Source organism: Talpa europaea (genome assembly GCF_964194135.1).
Source record: "Talpa europaea genome assembly, chromosome: 14".
NCBI classification, from domain to species: domain Eukaryota; kingdom Metazoa; phylum Chordata; class Mammalia; order Eulipotyphla; family Talpidae; genus Talpa; species Talpa europaea.
The window spans coordinates 90013726-90038397 of record NC_140082.1 but is presented as its reverse complement, the minus strand read 5'-3'; the positions used below and the strand labels follow the sequence as shown (position 1 = coordinate 90038397).

Below are 24672 nucleotides of genomic sequence, written 5' to 3'. Positions count from 1 at the left end.
AAATGCTGCAGGGTGGCCGAGTGGGTGTGGTGTCTCTAGAATATGGAAGTTTGGTAAAACATCCTGCATTTTCTTGTTGCCATCAGGAGACATGCGCCCCCACAGCCAGCACCCCTTTAGACCGCACCCCCTTCCCTCACCCGTGGGTCTGTGGGGTGAGTGGCCCTGGGCACCCATGTGGCAGGCGAGGCTGGGTCTGCCCCATGTGCCCTCGTTCATGCGTGTCACAGGTGTTTCTTGAGCACCTTCTGCGTATCAGCCCCTGAGCTGCCAGGGCTGGGCTTCCGTGGCCATGAGGAGGGGTCCTTGCTGAGTGCCCCTGAGCTGGCACACCTGATGGGGAGGGGGAGTGGGGGAGGGGGACAGGAGGGGCCGGGGAGCAGAGACTCCGCCCTGGGGGTCGGGCAGTCTGTTACCTGAGCTGAATTCTGCAGGGTGACAGGGATTCACTGGGATGAAAAGGGGAGGGGTGGGGTTTAGGGGGGGGGGGTTGGTGTTGACGGGAAGGCGTTCCAGCCAGAGGCCGGGCAGACTTGGCACGCGTGGGACTGGCCCAGACAGCCAGCCGCTGAGAGCCAGGGAGGCCTGCGGAGGGCTTGCGTGGCCGGCAGTGCCTGTGGCCTGGCAGGGGCAGAGGGGTGAAGAAGGGGGTGGGAGGGAGGAACAGATGGGGCTGGAGATAGAGGGGGAGGTGAGCGCGAGGGAGGATGGAGTTTGAGTCCTGAGAAAGGGGGTGCTGAGCCAGCCTGGGCCCCAGGCAGGGCCAGTGTGGCTGGGGGTGCCTGGGAGGCCTGGGTGGGGGCGTCTGGGCAAGGTGGGCTCTTGCAGGGCGGGAGGTGGGGGATGGGGAGCAGAGAACAGCCAGGACCACTCAGGGTGTGTTTTGTTTGAGAAGAAAATATTCTCAGAGCTGGTTCCTGCCCCGCTAAAGGCTGGCTCAGAGTACGCGGGCATCCCTGCCAGGGAGGCGGGTGGCAGATGGGCGGCCTAGAGCCCAGCCTCGACCAGCTGTTGTTTGCGGAGGGGGCAAGTGCGAGGTGACAGCTGGATTAGGTGTGCCCGGCAACCTGGGTGGCGGGGGTGGAGCCCCACGGGCCTCCCTGGCACCTTCAGCCGGGGAGAGGAGCGAAGGTCCCGTCCCCGTGGCAGCAGGAGGTGCCAGGCCGCCACCAAGGCTGCGGCTCTCCCGCCCCTCCCGTCTAGGGCGCTTTTCCACATGGCCAGGGGACCCGCTCATGTCCAGAAAGCGAGACTGCCAGCAGGACGGGCCCACCTGTCGCCGGGGCTGCTGCTTCATCTAGTTCTGCCGTCCGCGTGCCCCCCATTTTGCTGAGAGCGAGCAGGGCCACCGAGGGGTCACCTGCCCCCTCGGCGTTGTCTCTGACAAGACAGCTGACTCCTGGCGGGGCCCAGTCTGCACAGCTGGCACCTTCCCTAGCATCCGCCAGCTCCTCCCTCCTCCCACAGACATGCAGGGAGGTTCGTGGGGCACCTCCGTGGTCCTGGGGGTGAGGGGTGTGGGAGTAGCGATGCGTCCATGGTGAAAGCGGGGTCCATCCAGGGTGGGTCCTGCTGGTGCCCAGGCCCCAGGACGGGCTCTGGCCGCCCCACCCCTGACCTGGTACAAGTGGGCTGGGAAGTGAGTGATGGATCCAGAGGGCTGTTTCGGCCGAGAGGTGTTCTGGGCCTTCAGCTACACACGGGGAAAGCCTTTGTGGCCAGAAGTACCCTCCTCGGCGTCCGCCAGCTGCGGTCACCCTGGTCTTGTTACCCGTCGCTTCGCCCCAAGCTGCGGGCCGTGTGAATGAGGACCCCCTGTCTTCGGGATGACCAGGACGATAAAGCGACTCCTTGAAACGGGCCAGGGGCCTACCTGGGGCGGCTGCCGGGCTGGGGGCGTCGGGGTCGGAACCTGCCCGTCACCTGGGCAGTGTGGAGGTGCGTTTGGGCGTGTTCATTTTCATGCAGTTACTACACAGCAGAGTCATTCAATAAGTAGTAAGAGCCTGTTTGAGCACAAAGGGGATCAACCTCACGCTTTCCTGTCTGCGTTCCCTTGGTGCCTTTGGAGACTTTGCGGCCATGGGAGTGACCCCACGGCGCCTCTCCCCAAGTGGGGTCTCACTCCTGCCTCCCGCCAGGGCAGCATCACCAGTGGACGAGGCCGGGCAGACAAACCCCTGCGTGGCAGTCGAAGGACCAGGGGGAGCCGTGCGGAGTTTGGGGTGCAGATCATGATCAGGAAGGGGGACCTGTCTCCCGCTTGGGGCTACACCCTATGGTACCCGAGCTTGGGTGGGCACCCTTGTCCGAGGGAGCGGCCTTGAAGCTGCAAACCGCAGCTGGAATAAGGGGGCTGCGTTCGTGGCCGTTGCTGCGGCAGCCTTCTCCGCGGCCCGCTCGCCTCCGGGGTTGGCGCGCTTGCAGGCTGCCTTCTTGCTCCCCAGAGACCCCGGCCAGGGGCTGGGAGGCGACAGTTAGGGCACCCTTTCGGCTCTGCATCCTCCTGTCTGGTCTCGAAATGTCGGGCGGGGCAGAGAGCACCCTGCGGGCCAAACCCGGGAGCTTGCCCAAAGGGACGCGCCATCGTTTTGGTGCAACTTTTTTTAAGGGTCTATTTAACCGTCAGCGGTGCTGTGGGATCGGAGTCACGGTATTTGCTAACATGATTTTCTTTTCATAAAAATACACGTGTTGATTATTAAATTTTGTTATTTCCGTGACATTGGAGCAAAAATCTCTGCCTGCCATTCGGAGGAAGCGCTGCTGGCTCGTGTTGCTGCTGCTGTTTTTGGTTTTTTTTTCTGTTTTTGTTTGTAGAGGCAGAAACTCACTTACTCGCTCTCCTCACGTGAGGAAATTCTCGACGGTATAAACAGTTGAAATATGGATAGTGGCTGGCGTGTGCCCGATTAAGAAGGGGGTTGTATGGTGAAGAGAGCTGTGCCTGCTTCCCATGGGAGAGCCCAGAAGGCTGGGGAGCAGGTGGGCCTTGTCGCTGTGTTTAGTGGGCCAGGGTCGGTGGGGTGCCCCCCGGTTCCCATGGCTTAGGGTGCACTGGGAGGAGCTGGACTAGAGCCAACCTAGCTGGGCCCCCAATCACCTTATGGGGCTCAGGTGTCTGGCAGTAGGGGGCGGGGCCACAGGGCCAGGGGCTGAAGTAGGGGAGCAGTCAGCCCCCCAGTGCACCTGCTTATCCATGAAGGGGCTGTGTTGGGGTTCAAGGGAGTAGATCCTGCATTCAAGATGTTTATTAGGTGCGCCCAGGGTTGAGCCTGTGGGAGGGGTGGGGAGGCAGGGGTGGCAGAGAGCAGGGGAGCTGTGGGGCAGCTGGCTGCCTCCTGGCCCCGTTGGGTTCAGCCGGGCAGATTGGCCTGGCAGCTGAGGGCAGCATACCCCCCAGGAGGGCCAGGGCAGAAGTTTCTGCAGGGGTGGGTGCATGCAAGAGCCAGCTTGTCATCAAGGAGTGACAGCAGAGAGCCCCAGGGCTGGGGGACAAGCTGAGCAGCACCCCCAGTTCGAGCCTCTCCACCCCAGCCCTGGAGGGAGAAGTGGAGGGTGCAGGCCGGCCTGGAGGCTGGGCTTGTGTCATAGACTCCACCGAGCTCTGTTCTCCTGAAGGGGTGTGACTCAATATGGGGGAGACCAGAAAGCCCAGGGCACCACCCAGAAGGGGCCTGGGGAAGAGCTGGAGGGCGGAGTGTTGGTTTGAGGCTTTGAAGGGACAGAAAAATGCTGATCTGCTCCAGCCGTCCTCCCCAGGACTGTGAGGAGCAGGGGTGTCTTGGGGGCATGCTGGGCTGGGGGGCGGCTCAGAACTACTACGCAGTGACCCAGTTTTCAGCCTGTTGGAGCCACACGAGCTCTGATGACAGGGGTGTGAGGCTCTAAATGACTGCAAAGCACTTTTCAGTCAGACAGAAAATAGGTGAGAAATGCATTTCCATCAATGCTCCAGTTATCCCTCCCACAGGACAAACCTGTGCTTTGCCCCCGAGGCCACGCTGGCAGGATCACCCCGCTGCCTCTCCTCTCGCCAAGGGGGCCCAGGTGTCAGGACGGGAGCCTGTCTGTCCCTCAGGGGCGGTGCCCACTGACCCAGGGGGCTATGAAGCGTGGAGGTCGGGGCGGCCCTGGGGATCCCTGACCCTCTTGCACCCAGAGTAGCAACTTTGCCCTCAGCCTGTCTTGCAGGACCCTCTTGTCTGCCTCTTGTCCGGGCAGAGCCCCTTCCTGGTCGCCAGCTCCGGTGGCTGCAGGCGATCCTGGATGGATCCTGGATGGATGCCCCCCTCACTGATGTCCGCTCCCCATCTCATTTAGGGCCCCCAGGTTGTCCAGGAGAATCCTCCCACTTTAGGATCATTAATTTGCCTCTGCAAAGTCCCTGTCTCCATGGAGGGGATCTGCACAGGTTCCAGGGCAAGGACCTGTCATCCCATCAGCGACAGCCTCCCCTCAGCCCCCATTCCAGCAGTTTCCCCTTTACAGCACAGGCCTCTGTGCACCCCCACCTCCCTGCTTTGTTCCTGTGTCCTCACTGCTGGCAACGTGCCCCATCCCCATGCCGCAAAATGATTACTTTTATTTTGGTCTCAGGCGCCACCTCCTCTAGGAAGTCTTCCTTGATCTCTCTGGTCACCACCCTGCACACGCGTGCTCACCCACACTGGGGCCCTGTTTGGTGACTGCGCCCTGCTGTCACCATGGACTTTTACTGGATTTGTCGCCTCCACTAGCCTGTAAGATCTTTGGGTAATTACCAGATTCTAGACATATTGTATGTGTGAGTATATATGGATTGTTGAGGAAGGAGGGGGAGGAAAGCCTTGAAGAGAGAATCTTGAGTCATTTGGCTTTTTAATTTAATTTCTGACTGCAAATTTTTAACAATGTGGCCGTCTACACCAGTAGGTTTGAATGGATTTAAATGGGTGATTTAGGAGGATGGGTGACTGTAAATGTTCTGTAAACCAGAATATTTTCTGGTTTAAAACCTCAAAATCACAGGGGAAATAAAAGCTTTGAGAATAACGATGACGACGGTGGTGCTGGTGACGGCCAGATGGGCATGCGTGTCCTCCACCACTGCATTCCACCTGGGAGGCCACACACGGGTGAGGAGGCGGTGTGAGGATGGCAGAAGCATCCTGGATGAGCACCAGCTGTATACAAGCAGGGCACACATTTACCTCAGTGAATGCCCCTAGCAGCCCATGGAAGTGGAGTAGCTGAGGGGGAGGTGGAGTAGCTGGGGGAGGTGGAGTAGCCGGGGCAGATGGGGTGGCTGAGGTTGACTAAGGCAGAGCTGGGAGTCCAGCTCAGGCCTGTGTGTCTCCAAAGCACCATGTCTCACGCCTGGCAGGCTGCAGGGATGGAGACCAGGGGTGCTCCATGTGGGGAGAAGAGCCGATTGCACATTCGGGGCCTCCTGAGGCAGTCCCTCAGCCTGTCGAGTGAGCAGTGTGAGTGGCAGATCCCGAACCTTCCTCTGGGCCAGGAAGGAGCTGTAGGTTTCTGGGAAGAGACACAGTCCACTCAACCCATCTGTCCTGATGGGGAAACTGAGGTCCAACATGGGGAGGGGAGTAGGCCCACCACCTGCAGGTTGAGTTGTCTGAAGCAGGGTCTGGGCAGCAGGTGTCCTGCTGGCGAGGGTCCTGGTGACACCAGGGCTGCCCTTTGTGGACTTTTCCTCTGGCTCAGGGATTAGGCAAATCCAAGGTGGATAAGCAGCCACAGGGCGCTATGGAAACGGGGCCTGCTGTCTGCCGCTCTCCCCTCCAGCCCTAATGACACCAAGACAGCTTTTCTGGCAGGACCTGTTATGCTAAACAGCAGAGCTTGTCCACAGTTTAATTTGAACCCGGTGGACAGAGGAAAGAAGCCAGGTTAATTACCAGAAAGCTCCAAGCCAGGCCTGATGGGCACACAGCGGGGCTGTGAGTGTGTCACAGGGTGTGTGTGTGAAAATGACTGTTAAAAGTGTCATGTGCACACTCCAGCAGGTACTTTACACAGTGCGGACTCGAAGCTTCCATACACTTTTATGAGCCAGCTCTTTATTTCACTTCATGGTAACTGTCCACTCTGAGCTGGAGGGGTGACGGGGCGCACACGGCGCTGTCTGTAAAGGCGGAGGAAGTTGCTGGATTCCCAGGGCTTGGTCCCTCTCCTGTAGAGAGGGCCGCTGTCTTGGGGGGACCCCCCCAGAGGAAGGCATGGACAGCCCCTCGCGTGCACGCCCTCTCCCTTCCTATAAGCTTAGGGCCTGTGCCATACACGTGGCCCGACCCCCCTTGGCTTTTCACTTCGGGCCACATCCTGGCGCTTCAGGGCTGACATCCCAGGCACAGGCCGTCGAGCAGATGGCGCAGCTCCCCCTCATGGACGGCCGGGCCACCCTCCGGCTCGCGGCGCCTGGGGGACATGTGGTCAGCCCTCCCTTCGTGTGGCCCATGGGTCTCCAAAACCACGATTTTAAGCAAAATGACAAACAACGAAGCCAGGTCCTTGAGGCACGTGAGCCCCTGGCTGGCTGGGATTCTGTTTCTGTCACTGTCACAGCGCAGGCTTGTTTGCAGGGACCTGCTGCGTTTACACGGCGGCACGTGTGGAAAAGCTCCCCTGCCGGCCCCAGGCGGGCACCACTGGACTCGGGTCAGGCGGCCACGGCTCGGGGGCGGGGAGGGGGGATCTCCCTGGTGCAGGGGCTTCCGCAGCAGCCCGGGCCGCGCCAGGAATTCTGGAGGGGGTTCTGAAGCCCAAGGGCCGCGCGTCTTCAGTGTGACAGCCCCGATTTCCCTGACAGGCCCTGGCCGTTTCTGTGCTCCTGCTGAGAGCGAGGGGCAACACCTGTATTTTGGAGCCGTCCTGGGGACGCTGTCGGCTCCCTGTGTACTGATGGCGAGGCCAGCACCACCTGCCCCGGAAGGCTCGGCACCTAGAGTTGGAGGCCCGTTTCCTCACCTCCCTCTCTTGCTTGGTGACCCCTGACCTCCACGGGCCCAATCCATGGGCACTGCCCTGGCTGCGTCTTGCAGAGTTGACGTCTCGGCCTCCTGGACCGTCCCTCCCGCCTCCTCTGAGGCTCATCTTCCTCGCAGCCATCAAACCTGCTTTTCTCATTCCGGGCTCTTTCCTGGGCAGCCTCTCCCCCCGCATGGCCTCAGCCTCATCTGGGGAAACAAGACCCGAACCAACTCCCGTTTGCTTGAGGACGGGCAGGATGGAGTCTCTCGGTGGTTGCTGGCCTTTGAACAGCAGCGCAGGGGTCCGGCGGGGTCCGGCTCTCCCAGCATCCACCTGCAGCCCCGGCCTCCCTTCCACCGTGGATCCTGGGGCTTGGTCCCAAGAGGAGAGGCTTTCCCACCACCCCTCCCCCCTCGGCAGGGGCTCTCCTAACGCCTCACCCCTTCCGGGACGTCGTCCCGCACCTCCTCTCAACACCCCTTCTCCTTACCCTCTGCTCGGCCACACACCTGGGGGCTTCAGCGTGGAGACCGCATCTCCTTTCTGGGCCTGCGCCCGGGACCATTCCCACTCTGAGACCCCACCTGCCGCCATGCTCCAGCGCCTCCCTCTCCACCCCGCCCGGTCAGCCCCGCTTCACTCTCCTGTGACAGCGGCTGTTTGGCCTCCTCCCTCCCGCAGCCCCTGCTGACCTTTCACCTCCACCGGTCTGCCCTCCAGCCCGCGCCCACGACCCACTGGCAACACGAGTAGGTGACGGGCATCCCGCCTGCCCCCTCCAGGCCCTGGCAGGGCAGAGCTGCCCCCTCATGCCTGAATTCCCTTCCGCCCGCAGGCTGGGCGATGGGGCTCCCTGCTCTCGCTTCCCCAGCACTCAGCTACTCGCTTGTCCCGCAGCAAGGCCCCCCCACCCCCGCCCCCGAACCACACTAAGCTTTGAAACCTTACGAACCTGTTCTGGCTCCTCGAGTCAAGGCCAGACCCTGTCAAGTGAGAGCGAGCCTCAAGGCCGTGGCGCACCCTTCCCAGAGGCGTCCGCAGCCCTGGGGGGGTTTCTAATCACGGCTCACAGGACACCCACTGTGGGTGCTGCAGAGCATGGACAAGAGGCAGGAGGGAGACTGCTTTTCTGCCAAAGTTCAGTCTTGTCCCCTCCTCTAAGGGAACGGACAGCAGGGCCTTGTCACCCAAGGGGGCTGTGGGTCCCCCGGCACGCGGTGCTGCTGAGCTGGCAGGAGGAGGGTTACCGTGGGCCCTCTGGCACCCTGCCCTGGCTTAGTGTGGTGTGGGGGACCCAGAGCCTGGATGGCTGAGGCAGGGTCAGCACCAGCAGGGACCAGCCCCTCCATTCGGGACTTCTGGAGCGGGGGCCCACCCACCCACCTTCTAGGGAGCCCGCTTGCCCCCCTCTGCTGCCGGGCATCCTCACTCTGCTGGGCGCTGGTGGCTCTTCAAGGACCCAAACCGAGGATGCGCCCACCTAGCGGTCAGGGCTGACCCCCGCACCTACCCAGGTGACCCGGCCGGCCACAGCCCAGAGCGCATCCTGGTACAAGCCAGTTCTATGGAGGGCGGCTGCGAGGCGCCGGTGACACAACTCCGGGCCCCCGAGGAAGGCCCAGCGCACAGCTGGGCCTTCCCTCGCTCCAGTCGCAGCGAAGCGCCCACAGATGCTACAGCTGCAGAGAAATGGTTTTATTCCTTCGGCACAGGGTGGCGCTTACAGGGTGGAGTGTGAGCCGCGGCTCCGGCTCTTCCACAGGAGGTGGGGCCCCACTTCTGGGCACAGCCCAGACCCCAGGAGGGAGGCGACACCGCCTTACTGCTGGCAGGACCCCCGGCCACCAGCAGGGAGGACTCCCTCAGCGTCACTGGGATGTCATGTCCAGCCGGAGGGGGTCTGGAGGGGCTGGCGCAGGCCTCCTTCACATCACAGCCTCCGGGCCTTCCTGGGGCGGCAGCCGTTGTGCGGGATGGGGGTGTTGTCGGTGATGGAGATCACCTCCAGGCCTCCCATGGTCAGTCCCTTGATGGCTGACTGGAGGGAGAAGGGCAGTGAGTTGGTTCAGTCCCCAAAATGACCACCTGCATCTCTCAGTCAGGCTGGGGGAGTGAGGAGTGGGTGTAGAAGAGAGGGGGGGCTTCACCCAGCCCTTGGTGCCAGTCATGCCTCTAGAGGCACCTGCCTCCCATACCCCCACCTGGTGCTTTCGAACCAACAGCAAAGCCTACTGGTGCCCTCGGCACACCTGTGCGGACACCTGTGGGCTTCTCAGCCCGGAGCACCTCCCCTACATCTGCTAATACCTGCTATTCTCACATAGTCTGTACAGACATCACCCCTCTGGGGCAGCTGCCCTTTGGTATCCAGTAAGTTCGGGTTCCCCATGGGTTCCTGGGCCCCTGGACACATCTCTGGCCTCCTGTTACAGTTCAGTTCTGTGCCTGGACACCCATCTGAGGGAGCCGCTGGGCCCACCCATTCCCAGTGCCTGGCCCAGGGCAGGTGCCCTGTTTAATGGCGGGCCTGCTCTGAGCTGCTGAGGAGTGGATTCTAAGAGCAACAGCAAGACCTCAAGCCCCACGGGCCCCTCCCTTCCCACTCCCCTCGCTGCACCCTGGTTCACTTACCAGGCGTCCTGGACCCAGGCCTTTCACCACCACACGGACGTGGGTCACACCCTTCCCTGTAGCTTTCTGGGGAGAGGCAGGCAGGGGTTAGTGCCCCAGAAAGAGAAATCCACACCCCAGTCTCTTGCTGCTAAAGCTCCAGGGAGACTGTGCCCACCCACGTAGGGCAGAGGCAAAGGACAGGGACAGGAGCCGAGGGCTGCAGGGCCGTGCGGGGCAGAAACCAGCAGCCAGCACTGGACACAGCAGACTTGGCTGCGAAGCGCCCCCGCAGCCAGGACAGCACCGCCACCTAGTGGAGACTTCGGGACTGCACGCCCGTCAGGCCCAGAGCAGGTGAGGAGCTGCTGGCCGAGGTGAAACACCTGCTCAGAACGCCTTCTCTTCTTTTAAATCTTTAGTAACTGCTATGTTTTTATTTCCTTAATTATAAAGGGAGCTCCCTATTGAAAGTGGACAAGCCACACATAAGTCACCCTGGCCACCAAGCAGCAGCCCCGGGACCACGCATGAATTTCCTCTGCTGTCACCTGTCCGCTCAGGGTGGCATTCGGCATACCTTGAAGGCCATGGATTCACAGCTGCCACACTCTGGGGCACCAGGCTGTGTCTGGAGGCCAAGGCTACCCCTGGAAATAGCTGTGGCAGAGGGGGGCTGTGATGTGCACACAGGGTGCAGGTATAGCTTCCAGGCCTCCTGGGTTCAGCTGAGCTGGCTGCAAAGTGCCAAGCAAGCCCCACACTCTGAACCTAACAGGCTCTCACATGGGTGACACGAAGGTCTCCTGAGGCTGCAAGACCCGCATGGCCCTGCATGCTGTGTGCTGGTGTGCGCTGAGCGCAGGCGCTGGCCTTGCTGCCAAGAGGATCTGCCACAGCTCACATTCACTCAGCCCACCCCTCACCCGACTGCTTGAGCCCTCCCAACCCAACTTCCCCTGCTTGGGAATGAGCTCTGACTTCTCCCAGCCACTCCGACACCGGGCTACCTAATGCGGGCGGCAGGCCCGCTGCTTTTGAATGGCTGGTTCAAGGGCAGCTCTGCTTGCGGAGGGGCCATGCAGAAGGCAGGACACACCGGAGGCGGGAGGCAATCACTTACCGCGGCGGCGGCGATGCCGGCTGTTTGTGCTGCGATGCCCGTGCCCTTCTTGGCATTCCGGAAGCCCTCTGTGCCGCAGGAAGCGCGGGCAAGGGGCTGGTTCTCGGCAGAAACGACCTGGATCTGGGTGCTGGGGATAGAGGAGGCAGAGGATGTAACTACTGGCCAGGAGTGAGCCGTGGGCCAGACTCTGCTGCTTTGACATCAGCTTATTAGTCGAATGTTTCTTGAATTCTCCCAGAAGGGCCAGGAAAGGGGAGAATCACCCCTTAATCCCCACAGAAAACTCATAAAATCTAAAGAGTTCTACTGGGATCGAAGGCTTGTGTCCCGACCCTGAATTCTCGTGGGAGCCCTCCCCACTAACATGACGGCAGCAGGTGCTGAGGACTCGAGGGGGTGTCCTCCGGGGTGACGAGTGCCCCCACCATGTGAAGCCGGCCCTTATGAGAACCCAACTGTGCCAGCTCCCTAACCGTAGCCCCAGAACTGCGAGAAGCCAAGTCCTGCGAAAGCCTCTGGCGTGGTGCTTAAAAGGGCGCCCGAACTGCCCCAGATGGACCCGCTCTGTAAACAGGACGGCTCACCCAGGAGCGCAGTGCACCCCGCTGTCTGCCTGGTGGCCTGTCAACGCACTGTCCGCCTCAGGCTTCTTTCCCCTAAGAGATTCGATCAAAGACTTTCCCCTAAGAGACTCACATCAAAGGCTTCACCAGGGACGGTTTCAGATAAACAGGATGTGGACAGACCAGCACAGGGGCTGGGGACACGCCCCCTACCCCCCACTTAGCACAACTCCCATCCAGCCAAGCTCCAGTGTGAACCGGTCTCCGCCTCTTTCCCACTCAAGGATTACTTTGAAGCAAACCCGAGACCCAGTGTTTCACATGGAAATACTTCAGATTTGTCTCATCTCTCCCATGCCCTGCCCTTCCCAACAGCGGGACCCTGAGCCCGAGGCACCTCTACCCATGGACGCACCCAGGAGCTCCCGGGGATGGTAAAGAAATGCCAACGTGCTGGGCTCCTTCCATGCTCTAAACACGCAGAGGTGGCGTCCCCAAACCAGGAGGAGGGCGCCTGGACCTGCACCACACCCAGACACCCGCCCCCAGCAGGGGCTCCCCTTGCACTTACTTGTTGTAGGAGGCTTTGATGTGTGCGATGGGGACCTCCTCAAACTTCTTTCCCGCCCACCTCAGAGGGCTCTCCTGCCCTGGAATTGGAGGGTAAATGCTGCAATTAGAAGGAACATTTTATGTAAAACTGTCCTGATTTTTTAAATCAAAAAAAAACACGATTAAGAAAAAATGAAGTAACTCAAGACACATTCATAGTGGAAAACTGCAGCCCCTACCCACCCTGCTCTCAAGGGAGCTGCCGCCACCTGGGTGCTGTGCGGTGCCGTGGCTCCCACAGGGCACCCCTGGGCCTCCCCCTTCTGACTCCAGATCCCACTCTCCCTGGTCCCTCTAGTCTGACCCTATCACTCTTTCCAATCCTCTTACGGCTTCTCTTTCTGCATTTTGAAATAGTTACACCTCTACTTATTTCATCCACCACAATCTCTTGGCTTTTTTTAAATGAAAAGAAACAAACAAACAAAATAACATTACCACTTTTAAGTACTATTTATATTACTCTAAGAAAAAAAATCCAGTGTCCCCCAGAAAAGAGGTGAGCAAGCTTCTGGGATGTGAAGAGCACATTTGTTTCCTGAAAACCCCAATTCTGCCTGCTTCATGCTCACTGCCAGCTGATGGCCTTCCCAGAGAAGCAGAAGCAATCTGAACTTCCCCTGGCGCTCACTCCCAGACATCCAGGCCCGCAGACGCCGCCCCTCCAGTCTGAGGCTCGGCTGTGTGTTGGCTTCTCAAGGTCAGTGCTCCAGGGGTGTCCTCATCGTCCCCTCTGCTGCTGTGCCCCCCTCAGCACAACAGCTGCCATCTCCCCAGCTCCCGAACAAACAAAACCCTCCTGAGCCCATGGCCTCCTTGAGCTACTGCCCACATAGCTGATGTCCCTGCCCTTGGGCCACATGAAAGTCTCTCCAGGTTTTTTCACTCCCTCCTCCAGGTTCCTACCCCCCCCCCCCCCCCCCCCCTCCCCGTCTCTAAAAGTCAGAGGCCTCCTGGAGCTCTTTTCCTCTTTAGCAACAGCGCTCTTGATGCTCCTGTTCATGTCACGGTTTCAAACATCATCAGCGTCCATCTCGGGCCCAGACCTGTCCTCTGATCGCCATTTCTCAGCACCCACTCTGTGGCTCCACTTGGATATCAGGCATCTCACTTAATCACCCAGGTCTAAGCGCCCAGTGTCTCCCAAGAACCCCACCTCTCCAGCCGTTCAGCACAAACGTTTCTGCGTTCCTCCTCCTTCCCCCTTGTTTTCACTTGAACAATTCCCGCTGGTTTTATTTTCTTTCTTTTTTTTTAAAAAAAATATTTACTTATTAATTTATACAAGAACCGGGGTACAGGCCAGAGGCGCGGGAGGGTGAGAGGATTCACCAGAGACAGAGCGGGGAACAGAACAGGCAGACTGACGAAATACACTGCTGAGGGGAGCAGCAGGCACAACAGGAGAGGTCTGCCGCGCCATGTGGGACCCTCGCCGGCCGGCCGGGAGCGAACTGGTGCTGCAGAGGCTGTGGACAGCTTCACAGCGCTGCGCTCAACTGCCTGTCCTCAGGTCCAGGCCACCATCACTTCTTGCCTGGTTTATTTCCGGTCTTCCTACTGCCTAGAAGACGTCTTCCAGCTGCCATCCTTGCTTCCCTCTGGTTCAACAGCCACACAGCAGCCAAAGGGCTCTTTAAAATGTAAGCAAGTCACATCAAACCAGTCTCCAGTGGCTCACCAGTCCTTCCTGGAGTAGAAGGTGAGGTCCTCACGATGGCTGCAAGGTCACACAGGACACAGGCATGCACGCCCAGGGAACCCTGCCCCTGGCCCTCATCTGCTCTCCCTGCCCCCCTCCACACAGACCTTCCTGCCAGTCCTCACCTACACTAGATGCTCACGCTGTTTTCTACACGTTATCAACATCCGATGGAACTGAGAAACAACGGGTCAGAGGATTCATGTGCTGGGTACTGAGGACGTCCAACACCTTGAAAAGCACCTGCCATTGTCAAATGACAACAAGGTCTTGGCTTTAATTTCTCCGGCCGCTCCCCACAGCCTACATCGGGGTAGGGGTCTCTCCTCTGCATTCAGGGTCCTCCCTGGCCTCACCTGCCGGCACACACACACACACACACACACACACACGAGCACGCACACTTGCACACTGCAGGCCTCCGCGCGGACGCTCAGCCCCCCGCACACCCTCTTCATCGTGCCCAGCTGGGCGCCCAGGCGATTCCTTCCTCCGCTCATCACCCTCCCGGCAGCACTGCCCGAGTTCCCCAGAGGCAGCACTTTCCCACGTCCGAGCAGCCAGTTCTGGGGTGCGCTGACTGCTCAGTCGGGGTGAAAGCGCCCGCACGCGTGTCTTCCCCGGAGGCCCAAGTGCTGGCGCGGAAGGAGGGTGTGTGGCCCCGAGACGGCGTCCGTCCTCGGCCTCCCCGCACCCACGGGGCGCCCCACTGGGGCGGGAAGCCGCGGGTTCACCTGGCGGGCGCGGGTCTCCGGGCTCACCTGAAGCCGCCGCGGCTCGGCGCCGCCTTCTCCTCGCCTTCGGGTTTGGCCGCCGCGTCCCGCAGCCGCTCGGCCGCCGTGTGCAAGGCGGGGGCCGGCGCCCCGGCTGAGACCCTGCGGGGGGAAAAGATGGGCGAGCTCCAGGCCCGGCGTCCGGGGAGGCCCGGCGGGGGCCGCGGGCTCGGAGGGGTCAGCCGATCCTACCTGGCCGTCGGGGGCCCAGCCCAGGCCCGCAGGAGCCGCGACCCCGCGCTCCGCACAACCTGCATGACTTGAATTGGCCTCAGGCGGCCCCCGTCGGCGCCGCCCGTACCACGAGCTCCTGGGGGGGTGCGAGGGAGTCAGAGTCCGCCTCTGAAAGGCCTCTGGGGAGCTCTATGCACGTGCAAAAGCGCTCTAGCCGCCCCGGGCGCGAGTCTCCCCAGGGAGCCCGCCCCCTTGGCCCTGCCGTTCCAGCAGCTGTTTCTCCGCCCCCCCCCACCTTGGAATGGTTCGTTCCGGCAGGTCCCGGACTGGGTTTTTCCCGTCAAGCCGCTCTCGCGCAATCTTCTGGGAGGTCGGGATTGGCCCAGGGCACCGCTGGGAGCCGTGGTGCTTTGTGGGAAGGCAACAACATGGCGGCGCCCGTGAGACACGCTCTGGTCAAGGTGGCGAGGGGCTGGGGGCGGTGCGAGGGGCTCTGGGCCGGCAGCCTGAGGACTCGCAGCCTGGCCCTTGCGGCCGCCCCCGCCAGCTGCGGGTCTCCATGGCGCCTGCTGGGCGCGGTGTGTCTGCAGCGGCCGCCGCGAGTCTCACAGCCGCTGACCCCGCTGCAGGAGGAGATGGAGGCTCTGCTACAGCAGGTGGGACTCAGATGTGGGGCTTTGGGGGAGCAGTAGAGCTGCGTGAGGTTGGGTCCCAGCAGCACTCTGGCGCTGATTGGGCGGGGGCCTTGGGCTGATTACTTCACCGCTCTGAACTTAAGCGCATTTACCTGCAGAACAGCACCTGCCTCGCTGGCTTGGCTTGGATCATAATAGGTGTTCTGCAGTCGTTTGTTTTCATGAGCTTTCTTTAGACTGCTCTTTGAAGATACTCTCGTTCTTTATTCAACACCCTGAGCACGCGGTGGTGAACAAGACGGGCCCAATCCCTTCCGTGGGTGGTTGACAATTTGTGGAGGAGATAGTTTGTGAAGTGATGAGTCAGAGGAGAAGGCAGTGGGCACATCTGTAAGATGCTTGTGATAAAGTCTGTCCTATTTTGAAACCTCCCCCCCAACTATTTGTGTGGGGGATAAGTGAGGAAACATGGGTGGAAACTCGGTGTTGTGGTTGTGAGGGTAAGTTTACATGGATAGTGATTGAAAGATATGTTCCTCCAGGATCCGAAAAGTTTTTGTTGGCTACAGAGAATTGTAAACTTTTGTTCACAATTCTGTGCTTTTCACTTGGTTTATTAATTTATTCAGCACACTCATATACTTCATTAATCGCTACAGATAATTGCACAGATGTTGTGCTCTGGTTTTCAGAATGATTCATTCTGGTGGAGGGAGTCCAGCAATGACCAGTCACATTACAGCCTGATTGCAGCTGCAAGGAAAACACAGGGAACTGTAAGAGGGGTTACCAGGAACATCTAATTTTGATTTTATGGGATGTCAAGGAATGTCTCCCAGAAAGTGAGATATGAAGGATGAGTGTGAATCTCCCAGGAGAACATGAGGGGAAACATTCTAAAAGAAGGAACAGCATCTGTAAACTCTCTGAAGCATGACAGTCTGTAGTGAGGGAGATTCTGATCAGAGTGACACAGCCAGAAAGTGCTGAGTGGGCAGGCCATGCCTTGTCCCAGTCTGTTGTGCTTGGTAGCAGTATTGACTTCAGTCTTATGGTAGAACATTTTAGTAAATGTCAAACCCAAAGTGTCAGGGACCTTTTATTCTTTCTCTTTTCTCTGCAGTGTTTTGCTGTATATCTGGTTATGTTGGGTGGTAAAGACTTTGGAGTCCGTTGAATGTGCTATAGCTCTGTTGGTTTGGTCTGCTCTTTTGTTCCTTAAGTTTTTCCAGATTGAGGTAGATTTTTGCTCTTAATTTTCTCAGATTGAGGTAGAAAAAAGCCTGTATTCAGACCATGAACTTCGTGCTCTGGCTGAAGCCAAGCATCTGGCAAAGAAGAAAGCAGACCTTTATGATGAAGAGGATGAAAAGAATATATTGCTGGTGCAGGATTTGGAAGATTCTTGGGAGCAGAAATTCCTACAGTTCAAACCTGGAGCTCGCATAACAGGTTTGTGATCTTTTCTTGCCAGTAAAAGGGAAAGGAAAGAGTTTTCTGGTTTTCTAAAAAAGATGTTGCTTAGCCCATGATGTATGTTTTAAGCAACAAATAATGGTAAATGACAAAAAATTCTCTCAGGTGGGAGAAAGAGAAATTCTCTTCCCTGTCTTCACATCTGCCCTAATGGAGTTTTTAAAAGATCTGTATTATTTCCCATATTATTTTCCAGTGGGAGGTCAGGGTGTTGGGATGGGTGTTTAGCTTTTCCATCTCAGTTAAACTTGGTGGATGTTATCTGAGTTGGATGCCTACTTTGGGCCTAAGAGAGAGAGAGAAATTAAGCCTTTTCCTGCAGTTTATCAGAAATTCCTTCCAAAGCAGGGCCTTGAGTCCTCTTATTTTTGTTTCACAGATGAAGTACCAAGAGACAGTGGGGGCTTGTGAAGTCAGTGATAGTGTCAAAATCCAGAAAGGAGTTGCGTTTGCGTTCATGTAGGTGTTGCTTGATTCCCACAGGTTCAGAGTACTTCATGTTTTGCTCTTCAGAGAAGTTCAGCTTTGGTTTCCTTGTCTTATGTTTTAGTTTCTCAAGATGGTGAGACTCTTCCCTGAGTTAGAGAAATGTGTCAGGGCCGTACAGAGATGACAAGTCTTTTGAGGGCAAGCGTTGTGACTCAGCCTACGAGGAAGACCCTGAAACTCTAGTCTTCTTGTTCTGGCAGATCATAGTTGTGTCTCCTTTTCTTCACAGAAGCTGATAAAAAAAATGACCGAACTTCACTGCACCGGAAGCTTGATAGGAACCTTGTCTTGTTGGTCAAAGAGAAGCTTGGAGACCAGGAGGTTTGGCTGCTGCCCCAGGCTGAGTGGCAACCTGGAGAGACCCTGCGAGGAACTGCCGAGCGAACCTTGGCCTCCCTGTCAGGTGAGTGCTCCACCTCCCTGCAAACACTGAGGCTAACTCAGACTCAGCCCGAGGAGGCCGACCACGAGACTAGCTTAAAGGGTAAGAGATGGGGAGGTTGATAGAAGCTGCTGTTGGTAAAGAGTTCACTATGGGAGTCCAGATAGGAGTTTTCTTTGATAAAGGGAACCTCTGTTTTTGTCCCACTGAGATGTTGACATTTCAATGCAAAAGTGATGTTTCTCCCTTTCTGCTTCTCCCCTTATCCTTGAGAAGCAAGGGTTTGCTGCTTTGTTTTTTGGCACCTCCACTGAGAAGCCCTGTGTTATCCGCGTCCGTGTAAAGACATCCGGCATTCCCGAGTCCTCCTGTTCACTCTAGATAAGCCCTCTTCATCCCCATAGCTTTAGCTCTGGCCCCTTCTCTCTCACTAGACCGGGGCTTCTCAGCTTCAATGCTGTTGACAGGCACATCTAAAGGTGCTCACCTCACTCATCAGTAGGAAGATGCTGATCGAAGCCACAGTGTGATTACCACCTCACACTTTTAGAATGACTCGAGCAAAAAGAGAAGCGATAACAAGTGCTGGCGCGGATGCGGAGAAGACACACAGGGCGGTGCTCCTGCACAGCTTGTGCACACAGTGGGGGTGCTGTGTGACCCAGCCACCCCGCTTCAGAATACTGAGGTGACAATCAATCTGTAATGCTCTGCTCACTGCATTATTCACAGCAGCCAGGATGTAGAGACCACCTCAGTGGGTGATGGGAGATGTGGTGTTTAAAGACAGTGCAGTGTTAGGAATGAGATCCCCCCACTGGCACAACACAGCACCTTCAGGGCGTTGTGCTGAGGGAAGCCATTCAGGCTGAGGAGGCAGACGCCATGATCTCACTTGCATGTGGAGTCTAGAAAACAAATGAACAAACAAAACAGAACTCGAGAATGCAGAGAACAGAAAGGCAATGCCAGAGGGCAGGGCTGTGGGGGTGGACAGAATGGGTGGCGGTGTCAAGAGGTACCGGCTTCCAGTTATAAAATAAATGTCTGGGAGGTCACGCTTCACCTGGTGATGGTAGTTATTGCTGCAGCAAACATTTGCAAGTCACCAAGAAGGTCTTACGATGTTCTCACCACAAGAAAAGAATTGCAGAGATTTTGTCGGGGGGAAGCGGCAGTAGATTGACTGGGGCGGCCTTTTGCAGTCATGTATGAATCGTGCTGTGTGCATGAAACCAGCATCAGCCACATCTCAAAAATATCTAGCTTTCCTGGGGGATCCAGTTCTGCAGTGGAGTTGCTAAATGAGGATAAGATTGGTGAGTCCCACCAAATGCAGCAAGTTCATCTAGTTTTATGTCGTGCAAGCTGCGAGAGGCCCCCTTTTTCCTGCCCCTCACGGGCGCTGTGGGGCTCCGAGTTTCTGAACGTCAGCAGTATTGACGTGTGGTTTGTTTCAGTTTGTGTTTTTTAAAATAAAACCGGGTACTTCTTACTGTGTCAGCCACTGACCTTTTCATGTCAACTTCCTCTTCATGTAACTGGTTCTTTTTGATTTATTGATTTTTCTTTTCCACGATTTCTTCCATTCTTCTTATGCTGTCAGGTGTATCCTTGTTGAATGTGTTGAAAATAGTTTCCTGGTTCATTTTTGTCTTTGACTTTTTTATGTTTAACTTTTCCTTGTGGGAAGGTATAGTTTTCATGTTGATGTGTCTTGTCTTTTTTGGGTTTTTGAGTCTTGTGTCTTGTTTAGAAAGGCCTTCCCCTCAGAAATGGTATATATTCTACATTTTCCCTCAGTACTCATATGGTTTCTTTTTTAAATGAAAAATCTCTAAAAATACAGAAAGCTTGAGAATAGTCAACACCCATGAACCCTCCAAGCTTTTTTTTTTTTAAGATTGATTTATTTATACAAGCACTGGGTATAGTCAGAAGCACGGGAGGGTGAGAGAATTCACCAGAGCCAGAGCAGGGAACAGAACAGACTGACGAAATACACTGCTGAGGGGAGCAGCGAGTGCGGCAGGAGAGGTCTGTCATGCCATGTGGGACCCTTGCTGGTGGCTGGAGATTGAACCGGCGCTGCAGAGGCTGCGGGCAGCTTCACAGCCCAGCGCTCAACCGCTGCGCCACCAGGGGAGGCCCTGAACCCTCCAAGCTTTTGTGAAAGTTCTTTGGTCTGTGGCATCACTCAGGGTGGGCTGAGCCTACACCCAGCTCCATTTTCCCATCAGCAGCCAGTTCTCCAAAGGCCTGAGGAGCTCATCCTTCCGTTGCCATCCTGCCAAATGCGCTTGGAGTTGTTACCCTTTGTGTGAAGCACAGGTGTCTGTCATGCAGATAACGTCACCTGTCCTTCCGCTGTGTATTTTAGCTTTTTGATGTCACCATTCCACATGTGCAGGATCCTTTTTATGTTTTCTGGTGACTCCCTTTAAAAATCTGGTGAAGTTTGCTTTGTGGATGCGGTGTCCTAGCCCTGGTGAGCAGATGCTGGCCTGGCTGGGTTCAGGGGCTCGGGGCAGGGGCTAGAGGGTGAATTTGAGCTGCATCACTGACCTCAGTGGAAAGCAGCCATTGGCACTTGGAGTGAACTGTGGATGGGAGTCCAGGGGCCACGATGGGTGAGCGAAGGGGCACAGGCGGGTGGGGGGGGGGTGCCATAGTCACCCTGTCCCTGCGATCGCGTTCCCTCAGGCCAGAGGCAGCTCTCACGGAGACCCAGGGTGATTTGGGGAGCTAGAACACGCCGATGTCTCTCTTCTTGCCTTCCAATTCTGTCTTTCCCCTTCAGAGAACAACCTGAAAGCCAAGTTTCTTGGCAATGCACCCTGTGGTCACTACAAGTTCAAGTTCCCGAAGGCGATGCGGACAGAGAGCAACCTCGGGGCCAAAGTCTTCTTCTTCAAAGCACTGCTGCTGAGTGGAGACTTTCCCCAGGCCGGGAAGAAAGGCCGGCACGTCTGGGTCAGCAAGGACGAGCTGGGCGACTATTTGAAACCAAAATACCTGGCCCAGGTGAGGAGGTTTCTCTTGGACCTGTGATGACTGAGCCGCCGTGGATAGTACTTGGCGGCCTGCGGCTGAGGGGAGGAGAGGAACACTTCGCCAGCACCTCTGCTGCGGCCGGGCTGACGACGTGGGCCAGGACGATACAGCAGGGACCAGGATGATGCAGCAAGGGACCAGCGGCCGCCTGGAAGCCTCGTGTCCAGGAGCGCTGCCCGCCGGCGCCTGTGACTGCTCAGCCACTTCCCTTCCTGTCCCGCCTCATCCGGCTACGTGCTCGTGTGATCTAGGAGATAATTCTGTCCTTTTCCTCCCTCCCCTCGGTTCATTTTTGTTTCCTGTTGTTTTTTTTTTTTTTGAAGCATTTCGTATTTAAGCGGAATTAACTGTCTCATTCATCTGTGTTGAAGTCAGGTGAAATAAAAAGGGTCCCCGTGTTCTCCCTCTGCACACGGGGTGGGTGCCCACCGAGGCAAGCCTCAGTCCTGCTCGCCCAGCTCTGGCCTCTGGGTTGGGGCGCTGGGCCCTTCCCTGTGTTGTTGGGTCACTGGGTACCAGGCCTGGCTCCTGGGAGGCGCGTGATGACCATGTGCAGCCTCTGGAGGGGGTGACCTGCGGCCCCGGCCTGTCCCTGGCAGGCCCCTCTGGGTAATCACACTGCCCTGTGGGTGTGCGCTTGTGAAATGGGGGCCCTGTCTGCGTCGGCGTGGCTGGGTTGGGGAAATGGCTTGCCCTGTACCTCCTGCAGGTGCTCAGTTTCCTCATGACATGGTGGGGGGTGCTCCTAGCTGAGGTTGCCGGTCTCCAGGGTCACAGTCGCACACTGGGGATGCAGCCTAGGCAGTGGGCAAGGCTGAGTGTGGCTCTCGACCAGGCGAGTGTGTCTCCGGACTTGGGGTGAGCGTCTGTGACCTGTACTGCATAGGAAGGCCTTGGGCGCCTGGGCCAGAAGGGGAGTCACCAGGGTGAGGTGGCCTCGGCCTTCATGCCCATCCCCTAGCAGCCGGTCTGGTCAGAGGTGGTTTCCTTGGTGGGGAGTGTGTCCAGCGGGTCCCCTGGGGATGCCAGCCTGGCCTGTACTCTCTTGACACGGTTTCGCTATCAGTGCTTCCAAGAACCCGTGGACGCTGCTGAGTGAGGCCTCCCTGTGTGCACAGCGGACAGCAGGCAACGTTGGGGGTGGCCCGAGTGGGTTCGTTCCTGTGGGATTTCCCCAGAGCACTGGTATTTTAAAGTGGCCAGGGAAAGGCTTGGATGCCATCAGGAAAGCAGGTAGCTTGGTCCAAGCGCCTTCTTTCATTGCTAGGGGCAGCTCCAGGCTGCCAGCCACTACGCCATGTCAGGCTCTCTGGGGAGACTGAGGAAGGAAAGGTGCTGCAGCGCCCCTGCTAGATCACATTTTTGATTTTGATGGGATGAGTCTGCGGACCTTCATCTCCAAGGACCTGTGACTCGGGAAGGAGCCCGGGATTTAAGGCTTCAGGGGCCTGCCGTAGGGGCAGGGGCCCAGTGTCCTCAGGGACTTGCTCTGCTGTTAGTGACCTGGCGCCTCAAGTTCCCAGTGGCCTGCCCTGACCCCCTCTTCCGAGAAGTGCTGCTATTTCGGGAGTGTGATTTGCAGAATGCAGGTTCGCCAGCATTATCGAAGCGGTGTGCTGAGCCCGGCCAGACTCCCTGCTGGCTGCCGAGCGTGACCGGAGATGGCTCCAGGGTGTCCTTTGCCAGGGGCCAAGAGGTGATGTTTGAGGGTACAGGAGTCTTCCAGGGAAGCCACGGGAGGGGGGGATTTGTGTGGCTGATGGGGGTGAGGAGTGGCAGTTTGAGGTGTGCTTATGCACCGAGAAGAGAAATGCATGGTGTGTGTGTGCGTGTGCATGCATGTGTAACAATATAAAACAGCTCCCAGGGGGCTCCTCCACACATTCAGCGCCCTGCTTGGTCCCTGCACAATGGATTTCCAGTCTCTTCCATTCACCTTTGCCGTGCTGCAGAGAACCCTGTTTGTTTGCCTGGTGGCTTGTTTGCCTGGTGGTTTCTCGAGGTTGCTCCTGCACTTGGGTGTCTGCCTTGAGCCTGCTTCTTCCCTTGGCTTCCTGCAGGGTGATGAGTTTGTCTTCTGCCCCCTCAGCCTCACAGCTAAACTCCAAATGCAAATGGGCTGCTTTCCCGTAAGCGCTGAACATGGCAAACCTGGATTGGAGGAGCCTAGAGCCTCACATTACAGCCCCCACCCCTGGTCATACCAGGACTGACCCCTGGGGTGCCCGCCCCAGAGCAGGAGTGAGGGCAGTTTCCCCCATGCATGGCACACACACACCAGCACCCTGCTGTGGCCAGCCCAGGTGGGCAGGAAGTGAGAACAGGCTCGGTGGGGTCTGGCAGAGCAGGTGCAATGCTGACTCCTGTGATCCAGTGCCCTGGGCCTTAAGAGCTGCTCAGGGACTGAAGAAGGGGCTGAGGTGGGGGAGAGGCCCCCAGGTGGGGTAAGATGAGGACCACTGGGAGTAGGGGGCTTTTCAGCTGGAAAGCTGGGAACACTCTGGGGCTCAGGGACACTTCCAGTCAGGAACTGGGGCTGGACAGGGCTGAGAAGAGGAGCCAAGATAGCCACGGGCTAAGAAGCTGGTGGGGACGTGTAGGTCCTGGGGATGGCCCAGATTATGGGGTTGTGTCAGCATGAGCACCACCAGGTGGCAGAGTTTGCCTTACAACCTACTCGTCCCTGGCAGCCTCACAGCCTGGCTTCAGCTGCCACCTCAGAGGCTTTCTGTCTAGGCTTAGCAGTGACTCCCCAAAAAACACAATGTTCTCTGGGGTCCAGGGCAGCCTGAAGCTGACCTGCAACCGGCTGTGATGGATGTGGGGCGGCTTTTATTCTTCCAGGTGTTGATCAACAGGTGACTTGACATGGGGGTGGCCCAGGTGGCTCAGCCAGTGGAGACGGGCTGGACCCAGGGCCGTATGTGACTGTCCTGTCTGCCACTGCCTGGACAGCTGCCCCACCCTAGAGTGCCCATACCTGTCACCCAGGGGAGCTGGTTCCAGAATGGCCTGGGCAGGGGCAGTTTGGGAGACGGCGAAGAAGGTTTGGAGCAGAGAACAAGGAGGCCGAGGAGGCTGTCGCTGAACTTGGAGGAGAGGGTGGCGAGTCTGGTCTCCCTCACCTCCTTTGGCTCAGGGTGTGCGCTGGGGAATGGGGTGGCATTGGGAGGCAACCCTGACATCAGTGTCACTGCCTTCGAGTGGACTCCACCAACACAGGAAGAAGCCCAGCCTCACCATGCAGGGTCTCAACGTCCGGGCCTTGTCCTGGAGGTGGTTTGGACCCGAGGGTGGAGGTGGGTTAATGCTCACCCCGCAGCAGGGCCAGTGCTGGGGGCATGTGCTGAGCACCCACCTCTGCCCTTGGAGTTTAAGCCAGGCAGGGGGAGCTCCTGGCGCCCATCCTGAGCTTGCCGGGAGGCTGCCCGGTGTGCTCAGCGCTGACTGTCCAGGGCAGCTGGAGAGTTGCTTTGGGTGAGCAGCCTGGTCTCTCATTACACTGGAGCCACTTCTCACCTGGGTACTGGAGTCCAACCTCGCCCAAGTCACTGTCGGGTGACGACATCAACGTCTCCCTGAGGGCTCACATCCGGGCTGCCCTGCCGTTCCTGCATGAGCTAGCCTGCATTTTAGGGCCACGCTGGGTAACATCCTGACCCTGGGGGGCCAATGCCAGCAAGTCTAGGCCCTCCTGGAAAGGCTGGGCAGGGGCATTTGGGAGAAGTGGAAGGGTTCAGAGTCACCTTGCCTGCGGGCACTCACACACCGAGATGGCGCCTCCCGGCCCAGGCTACGCAGAGCAGGAGCCTCAGGAGCCGGAGGGCCCACAGAGCGCTGGTCTCCCCCAGACCCGGCAGGGGGGTTGCATTCGCCGGCGTCAAACGTGCATCTGATGTGATTCGGGGTGTTCGCGAGGTTCCAGTTCTTCCTGTGGCTCCCCGCTCACCCCCAGAGGCAACAGCCGGGCCGTTTTCTTGAGAGAGATTTGGGGTCCGCAGAGTGGAAGGTCAGCCCTGCACCGGGGTCACGTGGGCCAGCAGTCTCGGGGGGCAGAACGTGCACGGGGAAGTCGCTCTCCACGCCGGCCCGCTGGCGGGAGGC

At 58.0% G+C, this 24672-nt stretch overlaps 2 protein-coding genes across 2 annotated transcripts; one reads left to right on the top strand and one right to left on the bottom strand.

Moving 5' to 3' along the window:
• Positions 1-8683: 8683 nt before the first annotated feature.
• On the bottom strand, positions 8684-14616 carry MRPS11 (mitochondrial ribosomal protein S11). Its single transcript, XM_084253304.1, has 6 exons — positions 14551-14616; positions 14347-14460; positions 11843-11941; positions 10706-10835; positions 9604-9669; positions 8684-9010 (listed from the first exon to the last, which is right to left on the bottom strand). Exons 1-6 carry the CDS (start codon positions 14613-14615, stop codon positions 8903-8905), a joined length of 582 nt encoding a protein of 193 aa, XP_084109430.1. The 5' UTR covers position 14616; the 3' UTR covers positions 8684-8902.
• A 344-nt stretch (positions 14617-14960) lies between these two features.
• Positions 14961-20991, top strand: MRPL46 (mitochondrial ribosomal protein L46; the record flags this gene model as incomplete). The annotated part of the gene is made up of 4 exons (XM_084253439.1): positions 14961-15188; positions 16433-16619; positions 17362-17535; positions 20315-20991. 4 exons carry the CDS (start codon positions 14961-14963, stop codon positions 20563-20565), a joined length of 840 nt encoding a protein of 279 aa, XP_084109565.1. The 3' UTR covers positions 20566-20991.
• Between the last annotated feature and the right edge of the window lie 3681 nt (positions 20992-24672).